At 41.2% G+C, this 20,606-nt stretch overlaps 3 protein-coding genes across 7 annotated transcripts; 1 reads left to right on the forward strand and 2 right to left on the reverse strand.

Moving 5' to 3' along the window:
• The first annotated feature begins 599 nt into the window (after nt 1-599).
• Nucleotides 600-12,148, forward strand: pitx1 (paired-like homeodomain 1). 5 transcript variants are annotated; one of them, XM_067228778.1, is made up of 5 exons: nt 600-736; nt 4,701-4,755; nt 8,104-8,253; nt 9,492-9,691; nt 10,855-12,148. In XM_067228778.1, exons 2-5 carry the CDS (start codon nt 4,710-4,712, stop codon nt 11,404-11,406), a joined length of 948 nt encoding a protein of 315 aa, XP_067084879.1. In that variant the 5' UTR covers nt 600-736; nt 4,701-4,709; the 3' UTR covers nt 11,407-12,148. The 5 variants fall into 5 exon arrangements, with proteins under 5 accessions (XP_067084879.1, XP_067084882.1, XP_067084877.1 ...); XM_067228776.1 differs by lacking the exon at nt 600-736 and adding an exon at nt 3,393-3,525; XM_067228781.1 differs by lacking the exon at nt 8,104-8,253 and having other exon boundaries at nt 601-736.
• Nucleotides 12,149-14,217: 2,069 nt separating this feature from the next.
• LOC136933282 (cation channel sperm-associated protein 3-like) lies at nt 14,218-18,657 on the reverse strand. Its single transcript, XM_067228599.1, has 8 exons — nt 18,521-18,657; nt 18,193-18,346; nt 17,780-18,019; nt 17,475-17,657; nt 17,181-17,321; nt 15,885-16,004; nt 15,187-15,341; nt 14,218-14,332 (listed from the first exon to the last, which is right to left on the reverse strand). The coding sequence occupies exons 1-8, from the start codon at nt 18,655-18,657 to the stop codon at nt 14,218-14,220; spliced, it is 1,245 nt and encodes a 414-aa protein (XP_067084700.1).
• A 512-nt stretch (nt 18,658-19,169) lies between these two features.
• On the reverse strand, nt 19,170-20,399 carry LOC136933415 (pterin-4-alpha-carbinolamine dehydratase 2-like; the record flags this gene model as incomplete). The annotated part of the gene is given in 2 exon segments (XM_067228783.1): nt 19,170-19,319; nt 20,319-20,399. Coding segments are annotated over 2 exon segments (177 nt in total), but the record flags the coding sequence as incomplete, so codon positions are not given.
• Nucleotides 20,400-20,606: the final 207 nt, after the last annotated feature.

Genomic DNA, 20,606 nt, shown 5'->3' on the forward strand with positions numbered 1-20,606 from the left:
GGAAATAGTGACATGGGCCTTCTCCCTGCTTCTTTTCTTCAAGAGGGCCATTGACTCTGGTCATAGGGGAGCAGCCTAAGTCCCCTGCAGCCTCAGTGGCTGACATCACTCCCATGTTTTGAAGTGGATATCCCCGGAGGAACTCAATGAAGTAAATATTCCTTAGTCCATCTGTCTCTCTCTGTTCTGAGTTAGCTTTTAGGCCCCGTATAAGTCCCTGTGATGTCACAATGGGCTCGCTAAGGGAGCTGTCCAATGTCTGGCTCTCTCGAGTCCCGATTGGTTTAGCAGCGTCTGGAAGTGCCACTTGACTGTTCCTCAGTCAGGCCTCTCGTGCCTAATACTCTGACACGTTACTTGAACGATGTTACGATTCTTTTTCTTCAGAGAATGGAACAATGGAGTGTTGCCAGGTAACAGGACTGCTTAAGCAAGTCGCGCACACACGCACACTCTTGCACAATATGCCTACGCAGTTGTCTACATCCCCGAGTGTGTATAACTGCCTGTCATTGACAATGACTATTTACTCCTATGAGGTGACCCTATGAAGTAGGACAGACAGCAATGCAGACATCTCCAGACCCCACACCAAACAAGGATAAGCCCTCCGCCTATTGACTCTGTTGCACCGCAGGGGCAACTCCCAACTCCTCAGTGCTGGCGTAATTACAGCGTTTAACCGTCTAATTATAGCTGTCGCAGGACTCATCGTTTTGCAACCACGGTCTGACAGGTACAGTCAATTATACCACCCTTTTTGCTGCAGGTTGCAATTGCAAGCGAATTGTAAATGGACGCAAGAGAAATTGTTACACTTTAGGGAATTCGAGCTATATTTTGCTTTTGCAAAAATTGTGTCTTGTTTTCAATAAACAATGTTGCTTTTGGCTATTGTGTAATATTACAACAAATGTAATTAAATTGCATCTAGGCTATAAGTTGATCTACATCTATACAACAGTCTTTCACGTTGCGGATATGCCTATATTTGCGTAAATCTACATGTAAACCTGTTCCATAAAAACAAATAAATAATGTAAGACTATTATTTCAAGCAAATCTTGGCTATATGCTAACGAATCACGTGACCACGTGCGACATCATATCTCTGCACCGTGACGGCTTTAAGTGTAAAAACAAGCACTTCAAGTGCGATAAAAATCAAGTGCAGCTACAGCCCACACAACCCGAAGCTGAGGTCACACGGAAAAGGTCAAACATTGGCACATTATGTTTAGCTCCGGCTAGCACAACCCACCTGAAAAGCTGTCCCCTCACCTCACCCTACACACACGCGCCCACACACGCACCCGCGAACACAACCAACCTTCCACTTGAGATAGCCGAGTTCCGCTATTGTGTGTGGAAACCAACCTTTCTAGGAAAAGCTGTGAGAAGTGGTCCCTCTCTCTGCAACTAGTTTCCCAGCTCCTGGGGGACTGTCCACAGCCCAAGAGCTCAGTCTTAATCCCCGTGGAAGCCCTCTCGCAGCCGTGGTTGGGTTTCTGCATAGTTCTCTTGGCTAAGTTAAAAAGGGGAATACTGGTCACATTTTCACACTTTCTACAATGTCTTTAACGACAGACTGGGAGAAGCACAAAGGAAACTGGAAGGCAGAAGGAATCCGGGAACGCGCTTTGTCTCACGAGCTGAAGGCCCCAACTTGTGCAGACTGCAGCAGAGAGTGCCCGGCCCGCTTGCGTAGTCTGTTGCTCAACAAAGACAATTAAGAATAAAACCAAATAATACGCATCGATTCAGACTTTGGAAATGTAAACTCCATTTATGTGTTCGTGTGTATTACACTAAGAGACATGTACAAACACGACAGTATCCCCAAAAATCATATTAGGCTCACATCATCATGTAAGATATTCATTTATTTAGCAGAGGTCTTTAGCCAAAGCGGCGTACAAATTAGCCTTAAATGTTCTATTTTTATTACAAATTAATTACCAATGGTTGACTAAAGTCAGCCTTAGGCTATGAGGTTTCGTGAGGGGGATAGTAGATTTGAGTTGAGTTATTAATACTACTTGGACACTACTATCAACTGCAGGAATAAACTAATTGGAAGAAGTAGACTATGATTTTCAATATCAACTGCGTGATTATAAAGGTGAGTTAAATGTACCGGTGTCTCGTGCGTTAAAATTAAGGGCTAAGGTCAGATAATAACCTTTACTTCAGCAATGTAGTTCACAAATAACTTCAGTAATGCAACAATATGAACTATTTAACTATATGCTCAACATCAACAATTTTGGAGAGAAACATATAAAATGTAGCCCATATATCCAATTTCGCGTATGAACAAACACCATCACATTGGTGTATATGGGTCGCTTTTATTCTACAAACGTGCATATTTGACAGGTCGAAACAGGAGCTGCTTTATCATGTGTAGCCTACATCAGTGTTGTTATTCTGCTATTCATTAAATTGCCTTTAGGCCTAAGTTCAGGGCTCAAATGAATTTTTCACGGATCGAACTCAAATCGATAGAGATCATGAACTAGAAAGGAAACATTGAAAATTCAACACCAGACCTAAACCAAAATATCGATGAGTTGTTTAAAAAAAAGAAATCCAGTTGGTTAAATGATTAGCCTATGTTGTAAAATATTATTCCAAACCCATTGGAGAAGCCGAACCTACATTAGCATAGGCCCAAATAGACAAATGTAGGGCTATGACCTGCATTCAATTCTAGAAAAAATATAGTGTCGCCTAAAATGTAGCCCATTAGATTAATATAAACATACATTTACCGGGTTTAGCCACGTTAGGAAACATGATAGCGTTCTAAAATGATGGAAACTGTAAACTGTCTTTCGCCAAAATAAAAAATACAAAAAAGTTACACACACATAATTATTATTATTATTATTGAAGCATTTTTGCTTCACCACATAACAAAGTTATCAATAATTTGCATCAAAATTGAAATATGAAATAGGCCTATAGCGAACAACTACAAAACCAAACCACCACAGGATTGTTGCAATATCATTTTTTTCCTCCCCCAAACGTCTAATTTAATAAAACAGTGTAGCCTACTTTGAGCATAATTTGTTTGACAATAAGACATGAGCCAACCAAAGACATCCTTAAAAAAATTACAAAACCATGTTTGTTTGGCTACATTTTGTTTACAAGATCTTGCTCATAAAGTTGTTTGAAAGGCAAACTAATTAACGAAACGTCAGTCAAGATATTATTGCATGCATCTATAGGCCTACGCATTCAGAGACTGGTTCAATGTCCGTCTTTTCGTAGCATGTGCGCATCCTGTATCGGGTTGCCATGGGAGAAGGAGGGGGGTCACTCGCGTCGTGACGTCATTAGAACACAAGAAAGGTCCTTCCGAAGAAAACCGAGCGCGATGCAGAGAGGCTATCAAAGCGCTTATTATTTGGACGCAGCACATGCCCGCTCTAATCTAGTGGATATATTTAACAGCTGCATGGGGACAATTTAACGTTTTACATTGTTTTCTTTGTCTTTGCTGGAAACCAACTGGTGAGTTTTATCGGCGTAAATTGGAAAACAATCATGAAGTTTTATCCACAGTACCTAGAGGGTTTGTGTGTTTACGCTTGAGTCTGTGAGCCTTTCCGTTCCGTAAGCGGCCGTGCATGGGTACAGACTAAATTATTTTGGACATGATCCTTCCAAAACCTTCCAAAGTCCCAAGCAGACATGATATTTGTATATCCGGTGCGCTGGTAGGCTACTCGGTGGAGACCTATCGATGACAACCGCAGCCGGTCTAGAGTTGATAGATAGACTTCCAGTTCTCTTGCGCAGGACCATGATAAGAGTTTTAGCGTAGCATAATTTCAGTATCTTGGGTTAGTGAGCTTCTAGTGTGTGTGACGTTTAGATACTTCGTCAAGTGTACAGTTAAATTGCCAAGATGTCTGATTTGTATTTGACAAGGAACGGTTCATTTATCTGTCTGGTAAGAGTGAGCATGTCGTTATATAGTCTCAAGTACATTTTCATATTAATTAATTATTGTCACCCGTGTCAATATCCAACAGACAGCACAAAAAACAGGCACAAATAACTGTGTGTGTGTGTGTGTCTGTGTGTGTGTATGTGTGTGTGTGTGTGTGTGCGCGCGCACGTGTGTGTGTTTGAGAGAGAGAGAGAGAGAGAGAGAGAGAGAGAGAGAGAGAGAGAGAGAGAGAGAGAGAGAGAGAGAGAGAGAGAGAGAGAGAAGAAAGAAAGGTAACCATCCATTATGTCACGATTTATTATGGACATAAAACGAGCAAAGGGATTCCTACAGATAAGTGGGGTTATGTGTATACATCATGGCAAAGATAAACTTTTAGGCAACTCCGAGATAGAGATCTCTGGTTGTTACAGGATACAAGGAAAGGGCAAATACATTGGCCAACTTCGTGAAAGGAGTGAATAGGACTTCTGTCCTTCTGACGTTTTTGAAAGGTGGAGGGGAACTATAATTCTTATCCGTTTTCGTGAAAAAGGGCTTACAAGTTTCTGTGATGAACCATGAAAGGAATTCCCTGCATGAGTTGTCAAAGTTGTACTCGGTTGTCTTGGAACGGTATTTTCCTGTTTTTCAAAAGCAAACGTCAATAATTATATATCTCAATAGGCTGTTACTTTACGTGTTATCACTTACACGCCAATAATAACGTGTGCAAATGTGTTCTGTTTTTCAGGCATTTGGAATGGAACTTAATTTGTCGAAGAATGTCACCTCGTGCGGAGACCCAGGTAGGCGTCTTTTGCTTTATCCTAAACCTTAAATTAGCCTACACTTAGCATGTAAACATTACGCAACATATCTGTAGGATAGGGTAATAAAACAGTGAAGCATCTTAATGTATTTTGCATGTTTTGAAACATGTTACCTATTTCAATACGTGGTTGAAAAGTTGTTTGAGAAAGAGAACTGGAGGCTATTTACAAAGTCAATATTGTAGGGAGTGATCGACAATCATTCTGAATTCTGTTTAATACGATTTGAACATGTTATGTTACACGTTAAAGCCACGTTGAACTTCACAATTTATGCAAATTATGTAGCATGTGAAATCAACATGTGGTGAGGGCTATTTAAATGGTCCTAAGCAGATTTAGGCCCACCAATTAATTACAAAATGAAACGGTTTATTATTTGAATTGTTTTTAACTTCCTTGGGCTACCGTTCATTGATCCCACGTCAAAGGGTCAATTGACAATTATTCATATTCGTTGTCAAATGGCTTTAGAATGGGAAAAATAATGTATATAATCTTATTTTCTCCAGATGCAAAATCTGATGTAGGAAGCTCAGGTCTACAGTCCCTTCATGTTGTCACAAAGCGATGACTGGAAGATAAATATTCCTGGTTTATAGGCTATTCAATAGGTTACATCCTCCCCCCCCCCCCCCCATGACTTTCTTGTAATGATGTAAACAATTCGTAAAAATTACAGATGTAGGAACATCCTTAAGCGTTTGGGGAAATGATGCGATTAAACAGGCTGAATGTGACTTGTGCGTAAAATAGGTTACTTGTGCGTAGAATACAAAACAAATATCAGCCATCAAATTGCTTTCGTTAGGACAAATAGGCTACATTCAAAATGCGTTGTATAAACCATCCCTAATAATATGAATTCGTGAAATAACGTCTGAACTCGGTAACCTCACAAACAACCCCTCAAATGTCAGATGTGCTACCGCGCAGGCCTTGAACCACTTGCCCACGAGAGAAGAGCACGGGGAGGTCACTACGACCGTAATGTCATTAGCCTGGAACAAGCTTGTGTTACGCGCAGTGTCTAATTACTTTCGAGGTCCATGCACTCCTTCCTTTGAGTCGACGTCATCATTTAATTTTCTATGTTATCTTTGCCCGCGTCCGGTTTGTTTGGTCGGTCAATATAAAAGACGGATTCAAAATAATACTGAAGATGATTGAAAATAATACTGGAATTGCATGTGTAGTTTTTGTTTTATTTATAATTAACGATGGTAGCCTAGTTTATTTTCAGTTTGACGAGAAAATATGAGTGCTTATCTTGCAAGTGACCTTTGACCTGACACACGGGATGAATAGTGTGTTGTACCCTGGTAGAGCCATCCATCACACCAACTCCTCTTCATCTATGAACATCTCGACTTACCCAAAAGCGCTTACCAATGAAATGTTACATTTAAAAAGCTTAGGCTGAAAAAAATTAAACGAATAATATGGAAGACACGCCTATCCGTTATCCTATAGTAAAATGGGCTAGCATAGTTGTTTGCTGGGTGCATGCCTCCTTGTCTATATCATCTCTCCTCAATAGTGAAAACACATTTAGCTTGTTTTGAGAAGGGGGTATTTCTGCATGTGTAGCCTACGTGAGTATGCAGTAATGATGACTATTTTAAAGCCACTCAAAGCAGACAACTTCTTAAATTGTAATATGAGTTCAATAGCTATTCTTTAAGCATTGTTGGGAATTTGGGCCTGAGATTTTGTGACAAAGGCGCAAAGGGGCCTAAACTAATGAAAATGGGTTTGTCAAAAGACGTTCATAAAAACAGTATTGCATTAGCCTACTTTGGTGAGTAAACTGAACGAATGAATGAAAAACCAAGTGATTGTTGAGAGGTTGCACAATTCCCTTTAAAAGGCGCTCGAGGGAAGATTTCCAGTTTGACGGGGTCTCATGTCAAAAGTTTGCTATACAATTACCTAAAAACTCTTACCAATGGCGCCTATACAATTGGCAGAGACGGCGCACACCTATCTCAGACCAATTGCCGATAGGTTAGTACGGTTCGAGCGCACCCTGGGGTGGATTGCATTCAATACTAAAAAATAACATTTAGGCCTCATTTGAGAGAAAAACGTCATCTGTTCATTAATTAAATAAGACAGTGTTGTAGGCTACATGGATAATAGACAATAAACGAGTCTCGACGCAGGGAACCGTCGTACGGGTTCAGCGATACAATAGCCTACTGTTGTACTTGATTCCAGCCTATTCACTGGTATGATCCTTGGGTGAACTTGTAGAAAGTTGCATGGGCCGCTCAGTCATGTCTGACCAGCAGGCGCCGCTCAATTACAGTAATGCCGTGATAGGGTTACATATCTAAGGTAAGGAGATTACGTCAAAATAACTGGCAATTTCTGTCCTGGGACAGGCAAATTACTCATTGGATTATCTCGACATAGTCCTGGTTCAAGCAATGAGGCCTTGAGTTGGATTGTGGCTTCATTCTTGTCATTGCCACGCGAGTCTAGTTCGCTATCTAACAAATTGCAACCATAAATCAACTGTTGCATCTGAAAGGCATAGGCCAATGCAGCAATCTGTGGTTGTTGAATGGATCTGGAATTGTGGTTGTTAGTAAAATTGTGTTTTGCTCTCTATAACTCACACAGAGAGACAGATAGTGACCGTAACTTTAGTTCTAGAGGACTTGATTGTATTAATTGAATAATTAAAAGTTGAGACAACAAAAACGCGTAGAATCAAGGTGGCACAAACCCATACGCTTTGTGTTTCTTTCACAAAGAAAATACAAGTAAATGAGGCATCCTCCACTCCAAGGAGTGAAGCAAAGTTTATTCGGCTATACGGTCGTATCCGAGATACACCTTATGCGCGTGAGCGTTCCTTGTACTGCTGCGCTAGAGCATATTTCAGACACATCTGAAGAAAGAGCTTTTTCTTCTAAAGTTTCCGAGTGTCTCTGCCTCTCCGTGTGCACTCCTAAAAAAAAAAAAAAAAGATCGTTCCTCTTTTCAGTCACATTCAAATCTATTCACTATGTGGGTGGGACTGCTCAAATTTGGGAAGGTTTTAGCGCATAAAATGGGTGGATCCAGTTCATGCTCGTGCTGCAAGCGCTTCCATTCGGTCACACCAACGGAAACTATAGAAGGCAACCGTACTGTCACTGCTCCACGGAAACGGAGCAGATATTCCGGAGAATTATCTCTTGGAGATCTGTTTTTGAAAAAGCTCTCTTTGCAATAATGGTAATCGCTTGGATTTCTGAAGCATATAACTAAGGAAAGGCTCAATCTAGGGGATTTAACCGCAATTTTTAATACGGCATCATCATTCTTTTCAAGGTGGAATGAATTTGGACAGAATCGCAGAGACTGTGAGACCTCCGCCGGCGCGCGACATGGCTTCCACCTTTCATTTGCCGAGAACTTCGAACGGCGCTCGAGAAACGTTACAGAATTCAAGCAGCGAGTCTTCAGATACTGAAATAGCAGGTACTTTACCGATTCAACGTCCTTTTCATTACCCCAAACTGCTTCTGAACAATGCTAAAAAAAAAACTTATTTATCCCAATGATTAACCCTAGACATGCTATGTTTCTGACATCTAAACAATACAATGCTCAGAATCTAGGCCTACGAGTAAGAGGACTGCTTATAATCCGTAGGGAAGTTTATAACCAACATGCATGGACTACAAGAAAGCTAAAGAAATTAAGGCATGACAGTATTTTGTATGACAATAACTGACTTTTCAATCTCACCTATATTCCAGCATATAGGCTCCAATTCTCTTATTTATCACGCGCTGTATTGCAAGCAAGTTCTATTGTCTGATTCTATTAAATGCATTTTGTGTTATTATTGACATATAAAAGCCAAGTCACTCATTGGAAAAGGAAAGGGTCACGGTTACAGGCAAAATGTTATTTAATATTGTGTATTTTTAATAGCATAAAATGCAATGCAATTTCCAGGTGTAATACCTTAATTCAGTTTCATGAAGCGTTTCAGGAATTGTGGTTGAAAACCTATTGACAAAAATAAATACAATTGATCCTGGAGCTTTGGTAGCAAAATAATTATTGACAGAATAATTATTTTGATTAGGCCTGGTATAAAGTGATGTACATATATTCCACTCCTCATGCTACAAAGTTTAAACTTGCAACACATCATCACAAGCCATGGTTTGGAAATTAGCTTTTGCTTAGTTTTTTATTCTCACATTACTTCTAAGTGTCATGTTTTAACCTAACTAAATAATCGTATTTTTGAAGGATACGTATAAAAGGGCATTTGTATAGACGATAAGACTGGATAAACTTTGTGACAAAAGGATTGTATTGATCTTTAGGCCTACGGGTATTTAGTGCCCAATAACTGTCTCATCGTGGTTTACCAAGAATCAATATTTGAGTCCAAGACTATCTGTTAATATTTCACTAAGGGCACGTTATAGTTTCACCTAAAGGTTCTTCAAAATAGGCATTTACAATGGTCGCTCGTGAACACTTCGGAGCACTCGAATGCCTGCCCTGCACGGTGTGTAGCCTACGTTTTCTCCTGCAGAGTTTGTCTTTGTTCTCCGTACACACACCTCCCAAGAGCGTCTTCCCGGCGCCTGCAGTTAGTCTTTTGCGCGCACCGTTGCTTGGTTTTTAGTCTATGCGAGTTAAGTGTTTGGTTATGTTGGGACTACGTTTAGATGTATCATTTGTGTAACTCACAGAAAAGGAGAGGAGCGTTGAACAAAGGAGCGACGACGGAAACGCAGACGACAAGAAGAAGAAACAGAGACGCCAGAGGACTCACTTCACCAGTCAACAGCTGCAAGAACTCGAGGCCACCTTTCAGAGGAACCGTTATCCGGACATGAGCACGAGAGAGGAAATAGCCGTGTGGACCAACCTCACTGAAGCCAGAGTCAGGGTAAGGGTCGAGAGATGCCTCCAAGGCCGTGCACCGAAGGCGCGCAATATCTGCTTCCTTATCCCGTGTTTCCGTTGAAACTTGTTTGAAACTTACTGAATTACTTAACTTCAGGTCTACACTCGAATATCAGTTGGATGATTTCATAGCTGTAATTACGAGTGATTAACCACGTTACGATGTAGAGATGACACCCTAATTTCCCTCCCCCGAGCGTTTCAAGCACTTTCAGTTGTCTCCTTGCTAAATGTTAACGACTCAGTCCAACGCTTTCTCTCAGCACTGACATGCCCAATAACACAGTTGGCAGGACAACGCTTTGCGCTTTATAGTACCCAGTTACACGAAGCCATGATTCCTTTTGACTGCTGTTATTTCAATAACTGGTTTTCATCATTCAAATTTCAAAATGCCAGGGGGATGTGGTCTATTTTTTATGTTTGGCGCTCTCGTCTCTTTGCAACACAACAACATGCAAAGTTTAATAACTGAAGTAAGGATGATCTCTGTAGCTACCTTACACATTGCAGAGAAGCTATTTTCTTGTTCATTTGCCTAGTTATATGATTGGCCATGTAGCCTTATTTCAGATGTCACGTGTTTCTGAAAGCCTTAACTGTTCTTTGGAGACGTGAGAGGAGGCCTACAGTGGACCAGCTATTGAATATACAGTCTAAATATAGGCCGTAGCCATCTCCGCTTAAAGGCTGTGCCATGTCTTGTGGATAATTTGTCAATGAGGCCGTGTACACCAGGTGGCTAAAATTACGTTTCCGCTAATAAATGAATAATAGTGATTGTAAATTGTTTTCACAATTGAATGAAAACGAAGTGTTCGAAGAAGTGCGCTAGGCCTATATACACATGTTCACATCATTTTTAACAAGACAATGACTGTGCGACTGATAACGGAGTCCATAGATTGTAGGCTGTTTGAGAAATAATAAGGCAATGGTTATAATGATAGCTTTATAACTGCAACATGTAGCCTATATATAACATTAATATAATTTAGACCTAGGCCTATTGTATTTTAGCCTACACTATACAATATTTTTTATATATAGGCTATTTATATCACAAATCAATATCAATAACACGAGTTTCACAATAACTCCTTGTGAGAAATACTTTATAAATAAAGTTTCCCCTTTGACTGTTAGGTGTGGTTCAAGAACCGGCGGGCGAAATGGAGGAAGCGCGAGCGCAACCAGCAGATGGACTTGTGCAAAAACAGCTACCTTCCCCAGTTCAGCGGCCTCATGCAACCGGACGATTACATGTACCCAGCCTACACCTACAACAACTGGACGAACAAAGGACTGACCCCGGCCCCCCTCTCAACGAAGAACTTCACATTTTTCAACTCAATGAGTCCCCTCACATCCCAATCGATGTTCTCCGCTCCTAACTCCATCTCCTCAATGACTATGGCTTCCGGCATGCATGGGCACTCGAGTGTACCGGGGATGGCAGCCGCGGGCCTGAACAACATCAGCAATCTCAACGGTATAAGCAGCTCCACAATCAACTCGGCCATGTCCTCCTCCGCCTGTCCGTACGGGCCTCCAGGTTCCCCGTACAGCGTGTACAGAGACACATGCAACTCGAGCCTGGCTACTCTTAGACTAAAGTCAAAACAGCACCCAACCTTTGGATACAGCGGGTTACAAAGTCCCGGTTCTAGTCTTAATGCCTGTCAGTACAACAGTTGACGGGTCAAAGCATGGATGAAAAAAATACTATTTTTTTCTGCGGACAGCTGTGTAGACTACCTGCAAAATGGGGAGGGGGCAAAAAACAACTAAACTGGATTAGTTGCAATCTTGTGTTTTTCAAATGGATTATGCGGGTTGTAGGCTATGTGTTCACCAAATTAACTTGCACAACAATTTAAAGTGATGAAGACGTGTTACATTTGCAACATTGTACATAGACAAACTTGAAAAACAAGGAACATTTTTGTGCTTTTGTTTTGCTTGTTCTTTTGCTTCATGGACCCCAACTGTTTGAACGTGACGTGTAATCCTATATAGGTTTAAACACCAACTCCTGGACAATAATGTAAAAGTAAAACAATAGCAAACACATATGAAACCGGACCCGGTTGAAGAAGAAATCTATTGTATAGGCTATAACTAAGACTTCTATATTGCTAAATGTGCTTTGACCATTAATACAGGGGGTGCTACGTGCATGGCCCGGTTAAGGCATTGCCTTCTGTTTAGTGATTAAACTTTTATATGCTTAGTCAGGAGTATTTTCGTTTAAATTGTTTGCTAAAATATAAATCCCGCATGCTTTACTTGCAACGTGTTTTTTGTACAAGTTGTTATAATGTAAGATTTGCAGAAATAAGTTCATTATAATGTAGGTGGTGATTGAAAAGTATCTTAATGTGTTATTGGTAATATGTTTGTTTGAATAAACTGCGGCAAATAGATGTCAATTTATCCTATTAAACAGCATATTTCGTTTTTAATGAATAACAAAATTGTTGTGAAACAATTCAAATGCTACTTTCATAAATCTAAAACAAAAAGACTAAATGGAACTATCATTCCTTCAAAAGGAGAACCTTCGATGCTAAAAGTGAATTTCACATTCCTCTCATTTTCTCTTTCTCTCTATTCCAAGATTTCTCTGGCCGTTTTACATCACAGGACTTTCACTGTTGACGAAGCCGTGCGGTTTGATGTCGACTGAACCGCAGAGTAGAAGCAGGCTCTCGAGACATTTAGCCTGCTTATTTCCGTAATCATACTCGGCCCAGATGAAGCGCTGAAGAGTTGGCTACCGGGGAACCGGCCTGGAATCATCAATTCTCTCACGGTTAGGCTCGCGATCACTTACTTTTTAGTAGCCTATATTTCTACAGTCTTAAAATGTAAATATCTTAGTAGGCACAAATCCACACGTAGTCTAAATCACAGGACTATAGGCTATATAAAACATGTCAAGAAGCTGGCCTTGCTCAATGGTAAATGGCTATGAATATTCCAAAAACAAATGCAAAAGGGTGAAAACTGTGACCAATATTGTAATCGACCAATTGCGAGCAACATATCGCATTCAACTCAATGAAATTGTGAAGAGCATGCGTGCGTTCCCCTCATTGACATACTACTGGACGATGTTATAAGTCTATTTAACTAGTGATTTAACAATCAATAGCATATCTCACAGTCGACACCTGGGGCCTCATATCTGTGTTAGTAATCATTAGTATTGCAGTAAATGTACTGCCTATGTCAATGATGCCATGACAGTAATGACACGCAATTCAACCTGTTTGCTTCAAATTAAGAACCACGCTTTAACATGAATATTACACATAATAATATTAAGAGAATTATGATTATTATTTCATGACATGCAAAATGTTTTTTTTCCCTTTTAACCAGAACCCCTCTATTTTCTATAAATATCAAACAAGTACCCTATTTTATTATCATATTATTTTAGTTTTAATTTCTCATGTGATGTGTATTTCTGTCTACTTAAACACACTAGTAAATGTACTACAAAACTAACAAAAATTCTCATGACTCCACAACAAAAACAATGGTCTTGATTGTCATAAACGCAATCACAAACTTTCCACAATTGCCTCCACTGACGTTGTAAGTCTATCTCCAAGGGTATGTCAGAGCATTATCACTTTGAGGGTAAAGTTCAAAATGTCACTTTATAGCTTGTAAATATTTGAACGGTCTTTACTTGCACAAAGGGAAGTCATTGCTTGTGCTGGACTTCCTTCTAAAGTTCCACCGCTCAAATGGGATTCCGCTAGCCTATAAAAACCAGAAGAACACACTACACAACTGCGATCTCACTACCTGGCAGCTACGTAGAGAACCATCGCAGCAAAACCACACAAACAGCAGCATAGCAATCCTAAAAAAGAGTAACAAATACATGTAAAACACGCAAACAAGGTATCCTACAGTTGGCAACCATAGGTTAACTCTGCCTCGTTGTCTTTGAACCAGTAGAGGGTATGGTTGGGCCTTAGATTTAATATAGATAGTAAACTATCAGTCTATCAATCTCTATGGGATTATATAATATATGAACAATGCAAATACAGTCTCCGTATTACACAGATGATATATAGATCCAACAATAGGAACAGTTATGTGAGAGTTCTGTGGAGTTAACTTTGAGATGTTAAACTGACAAGTACAAAGCAACACTGTTGCTATGGACCATATTACTGTGGTAAGAACGATCAGTTATATTATCATAAAGTATGTTTCTCTGTTCATCTAGGTTTAATTTGTTAACATTTAGAGAGTTAGGTTCAAATGCCGCCCCTGTAAAAAGCATTAGTACATGAACTCAACTTATTTCTTAAACCCAGCCTTACAGTTTGAGACAGGCTTTGGATGACGTAGGAGTCTTCAATGACAAATACGCATTTTGACGACACTAGCCGACTCACAACATCAGTCAGCAACACATGGCAACAAAGTCCCGTTCTTTAATTAGCGTATGTAAATAGAGCTGGTTCGGAGAGGGCCGAGCTAAAGGTTGCGACGCGTCTTCCTGTGTTTCTTCTTCTTCTGCTCTGCGTCCTGCAGGTCCTCCTCCATCAGCCCACACAACACCTGCACCACCTCGGAGTGCAGGTGTTGCAGCCTGCACACACACACACACACACACACACACAGACACACACATGCAGACGCACACACAGACGTTCTTTGATCTCTCCTACCACACAACAACTGCAAGGGATCAGCTCCTATAGCAGCTCATCCCTCTCTCACAATACAAATGTTTTGATTGTGAATTAGATACTGCCTTCTTCTTTCTAACCACTTCCTATAAGTAACCCCTTCGAAATGGAGTGTGTTGCCAATAAAGACATAAACAATCTTCAACTTTCACATCTTTTTGCTATAAAGCATGTAAAAAGAACTAAGTCCAGCCGGGGAACCCAAGGAAAGGCAGGTTTACAGTGTAGAAGGCTCATAACACTGAGAAGAACGCGTTGGAACAGGCCCCTAAAACAGGCCGAGTCTGCAACAACAAGACTACAATCACAAACCAGACCTGTCCTGTGAATATGATGTAATTACCCATAAACATCATCTCTGCAGAGGGATCACTAAGACAAACCTGACATTTCATTATAGGATTATGGCGGCCATCTTTGCAACTGGTTGCTTTTCTGGTTAGTGTTTAGTGCAGAGAGCCTTATTACTGTAATAATAGGTATTTTAGATATTACGTTATGCCTTTTATTGATCTCATCTACAATACTTATCATTATTAAAACTCACAGAAAACCCAATTTTAGAATCACGCATAAATCAATGCAGTTCAAACAAATTCTATAGTTTTGTACATGTCTTCCTGACAGCAATTGACACAGGGGACTAAAGTGCCATTCCCTTTGCACCATCAAACGCTGCCCCAGCACTAACATGTGCTAACCCGCTAAGCCAAAGCCTGGCGGCTGGTAAGCTTTGAGAAAGGGCTCGGCCTACCTTTCCGCTGTGGCGTCGTTGCGGTCCAGGGTGCCGAGGTAGATGTCTATGAAGGACAAGCTGGAGCACAGGTCCTCCGTTACTATGCAGTCCGAGTGCCGAAGAGACTTCTTAAACATCTCTACCACCCGCTTATAGTTCAGCTCATTGCTGGTCTACGCAGTAGTGATGGTGGGTGGGTGGAGGGGAAGGATAGGATTAGTGATCAGAAAGGTAGAACGTTAAGCAATTTCATAATACCATGTGATGTCATAATACCATGTGATGTCATAATACCACGTGATGTCAGTTTAACACGTCACACACGTTATCAACTCAATCCACTTATCAACTTGATATTGACCCCTGCATACTGTACACATACAAGCACATGCACATGTGCACACACAGGCACGCACACACACATGGACAGTCACACACAGCCAGGCACATACACAGTCACACACAGCCAGACACACACATACACACAGGCACGCACACACACACAGACAGTCACACACAGCCAGGCACACACATACACACAGGCACGCACACACACACAGACAGTCACACACAGCCAGGCACATACACAGTCACACACAGCCAGACACACACATACACACAGGCACGCACACACACACGGACAGACAGACAGACAGACAGACACAGCCAGGGACAAAGGGAACACAGAGGAACCCTTGGCAGAACCCGGTTCCCACCTGGCTCATCATGAGTTCTCTAATCTCCATTTTCTGGCGCTTGATCATTGCGTATTTCTTCTGGTTCAGATAGGTCTCGCGCTCGCTCTGTACCTGAGCCTCAAAGCTCTTCGTTGAATGCTGAGAAAGATCAACTTTGGTCATGTTTAGTTGCAAACAATCACAAGGAAAAATTTAACCAAACTGTGACAAGGGGCAATCACACTTTCCACAAACTTCAAATCCTGCCTTGTGACATCAACATACAATATCCGTTGGATTCATGACAATCATGAATGCTAGATATTATCTTGTCTTAATACGACACAGTCTAAAATCCATTGTTGTTTGCTTTAGTCATAAGAGGAAAAACGGAATGCACAGCGTTGAAATCTTCCCTGTAATAATAGGAGAGAAAACACACACAGGTAACAGTGAAATTACTTTATTATTCATTTGAACCTTCAACTTCTTGATCTATACTCAAATGCTCTAACCAGTGAGCTCTCCCCTTCTGCAACGTCATGCGTTCTGGGGTTTCCCAGAAACCAGTTGTTAAATGTTTGGTAAGAAGGTTAAACTCAAAGCTGACTTTCTGTGACATGGTTATCTTTGTTCTCCCATATTGAGTTTCTCCCCCCCCCCCTCCACTCCCCCTCCCACCTCCCCCAGCGCCCTACCGCTAAGACATATGTCCGATGACTTGCAGCTACCTCAGAGGGAACTTCGATGTTTCTGTCTCTCTCTCTCTGATCCCTTCACTCCCTCCTTCTCCCTCTCCCTCTCCCCAACAACCTCTTCTCTTTTCTCTCGCTTTCTATCTCTCTCATCTCTCTCCAAACACCTCTTTCCATCTCTCCCTCTCTCGCCAACCCCCTCCCCCATCCCTCTCTTTCTCTCTCATGACCTACTGGACGGAGTGTTGGACCTTTAGGTTGGAGAGAATTATTATTTTTCCATCCCGAGGTAGTGAAGCAGAGGTGAACAATGTTGCCTCCCTCTCCGCCTCCCCTCCCCTCGCTTCCCAGCCTATCCCTATCTCCTCTCTCGCTGTGTAAACTCTTTGCCACTCTGCTCAACCAGTATCCATCTCTCCTTTCTCCCCTAACCTCCTCTCTCAACTCTTTCTCATCATTTCTTCTCTCCTGTCCCCGCATAGAGCCTAGCCTGGCTCGGCCTGACAGCAACTGTCATATCTTATCTAATAAAGTAGCAATCACCCAACATTATCATGACAGACCTAGAATGTAAAAAAAAATAAAAAAAAAATAGAAACAACTGGCGACAAGTTCTATAGTTCTAAGAGGTGACACACACCTGGATCTCCATGATGACCACGCCGATGAACATGTTGAAGAAAATGAAATAACCCATCAGGATGAAGACGGTGGTGAAGATACGGCTGGATGCCATGCCAAGGTCGTCCAGGTTCTGCTGCAGGTCGGTCCAGCCGTCCACCTAAGGTACACAGTAAATCCATCAAGTCACTCCTGGCTGAACAGAGTAATCGGAACATTAAAAAGCCTATAGACTCCTATGAGTATATTATTAATGTTTCCAATTTAAGGGGGGGGGGGGGGGGGGGGGGGCAAGTAGCCTATGTGTTCTCACCGTCACTAAACTGAACAACGTGAAGAAGGCACTGCCCAAATCCCCCCAGTTCTCGGGGTCTCCGGTGTCAGGGTCACCGTAATTGTAAAATCCAATAAGGGCGAATATGTACATGAGTAGAAACATCAGGCTGAGGACTAAGACGACGCTCTTCAGGGTCTTGAAGAGAGCTGAAATTAAGGCCTGTCAGGAACAAAAATATTCATTGTAAGAAAATAAGCTAACTCTCCTAAGTATTTGTATAAACCCTATATAAGAATAAACCCAAGGAAATAACCGACACCAAAATATCTTATGCCATTCACCTGCAGGCCGCGTATGAAAGACACCGTCTTCAGCACTCTCAACGAACGGCACGCCCGGACGATGCGCAGGGAGGTGAGGGAATCGGCTTTTTTTTCGCCCACGAACGTTGGAATCAGAGAGACAACGAGGATGATCACGTCAAACACGTTGTAACCGTTGGTCCAGAACTGTTTCGGTTCAACGTACACCTTCATTAGAAACTCCATGGTGTAAACTGCCATGAAAAAGTTGTCTGAAAGCTGTTTAACGAAATACAATAGTAGCTATTAGGCAATTCATACAGTCATACAGTACACCCACAGCACCGGGTGTTAGCTTGCATTTATTGGATAGTGTAGGCCTATACTAAACACTGTAGGCTAATAGCCTAGCTACGTTAAATAATATTTCAGCATCCATCAGAAATACAGACCTCGAAGAATCCGTATAGCTTATAGTTCAAATGATAGTCCGTCTCCAAAGCCATGAACAAAGCATTGATGATGATAGTAAGCATGATAAAGTTGTCAAACAGGGGGTTCTCGGTAAGGCTGGCAACATACTTGTAAAATCCGATATCACATCTCCTGAAGATAGAGCAAATATATCGCATTATGTAGAAAGACATACAGTACAGTAGGCTATATAGGCCTGGGAGATATAATGCAATTGACTGTTTGACCTACTTTTAGAAAGACTTGTGAGGTGTGTAAGAGAGATATGACAGTTCGCAATTGAAACGCTAAAAATAATAATCTTACTCGGTCTCAGTCGTCTCTTTTTTTCTTCCTACTGTGTCCCAATCAGAAAATTGCCCAAGCGCTATCTGACTGGACCCTTGCTCAAGGATGTATCTTATATATCCGCTTCCACTCTTTTTAACCTCATTTTGCTCCATTTTCCATGCCAAACTCTTTGAGGTATATATGGCCTTCCCTCTGAATCCGGGGAATAAAAGAAGCCAAAGTGATTCAGGTTAATCTACATTGCTGACTGACTTCACATTCAAATGAAATCAGCTTGTCGACAATTTACTATTATGACAACGATCCTGACAACAGATAAAAACGAACGTGGTATAGAATCTCGAATGTACTGTTCTTACTACTTTCTACTTTAAAGAGGTGCAGTGTGATTTACTCATTTTGATTTGACTAAAGTGAGTAAAGCACACAGCAAAAGTCATTACGAAAGAAAAAACCTTTCGATACATTTTGTACACGTTGTGTATAGGCCCTACATAATAATACTAATAAATTCAATATGTTGCATTATATACCTACAGCCTTCCAGCCCTGGATTAATTACACATTTTTATTTTAACGAAAGTATAAGTAGCCTACTTGTAACGTTTTATCGAAATGTTGATGTTTTTTCAAATTAAATGAGACAAATAACATATTTCTATCGTTTTATTTTTACGTATAAAGGTGCAGTACAGAACACAAATAACGGGACATTAATCTACATAGTGAGTGCAACTTTATCAATAAACTTGGCGAGCCTGATGTCTCTCTTGGACAGTCCTCCACAGTCATGGGTCGTTAATGTGATCTGGACCTGAGAAGCAGGAAGTCAAACATCAGTCAACAACAACAATCTCTTCTGAAAGTGTCCAGATCACAATGGGCCTACAGGCCTGGTGAGGAGTTTGTGCCATCCTAAAAACTCCTAAAATCGCCAACCCAATTACATCAGATTTTTGTTTTTTAAGTAACAGAAAAATAAATACAAAATTGCTAATTTAGCAACAACCCCCCCCCCCCCCCCCCCCCCCCCCCCACACACACACACACACATAAATAAAAGCCAAAACACATCTAGAGGCCCCAAAATCGTCCACATCACAAGCCTTATAAAAGAGACTAAGTGTTTCTCAGTCAGACTGAGCCATGTAAAACAGTCACACCGAGGCCCAGCTTCCCAGCTTCCCTGCTCCATCCTGCTACCGCTTTAATAAAGAGAGGATTAGGACAAGATTCCTCTCTGCCCAGTAGGTCCGCCACACAGCTAACCCGTGGCTTCAGCTTAAAGCACACAGATTTTCAGGGCCTCTGTTCGTAAAATCAACTGTTACTCATTTCTGAGAGTGGGATTGGGTGGAGGGTGGGTGAATCTATGAGTTATGTGCGAAGCTTGTCACGAGAAAAATGGGAGGATTACAGTTGAAACTTGAAAGTGACAGCGTTAAATTTTTTTTGCCTCGCTCATCACTTTAACTGCTAAGCAATGGCTGGAAAATAAAGGATGCTCTGGTTGAGACGCTACAAGAAGGATCCTGAGTTAGAAGAAGGATCCTGAATGTATTGAAAGCGAGTTGAACAAGTTGAACTTGTTGTGTTTAAAGGACGCAAGCTCATCGCAAGCCATTCTTACTTAACGAGGCCACAACATTTTACATTTTACAAATAGTAAAAAAATATATATATTATGATCAATTTATGTATTATATATTACCACACGTTATATATACAGTGTATATATATGGTTGTTACCATGACCAGAGAGATATTTGTTTACGTTCGATTCATACAGAATGTTATCTCTACAGTTACTGACCTTGTTGCAGACGTTGAACCATTCTGGGTGATGGTTCATCTTCTCTGCTTGCAAAGCCACTCTGGTCATGAAGCCAAAGGCCTGGGAGAAGGGGAGACGTGAAGGAAACTCACAACAATGTCTGGAATGTGAACGGAGATGATGACAAGCAACTGGCTATGTACGATGAGAGCTCTGCTAACTGCTAATCAAGGCTGTGGAGCCCCTCACAAAACTGAAGCGAGGCGGCAGGCGTGTGGAAAGTTCAAATTCGGTGGCGGCCTTTCACTTTGTTGAAAGGAGCCTTAT

This window comes from Osmerus mordax, chromosome 25 (genome assembly GCF_038355195.1).
Source record: "Osmerus mordax isolate fOsmMor3 chromosome 25, fOsmMor3.pri, whole genome shotgun sequence".
Lineage (NCBI taxonomy): Eukaryota > Metazoa > Chordata > Actinopteri > Osmeriformes > Osmeridae > Osmerus > Osmerus mordax.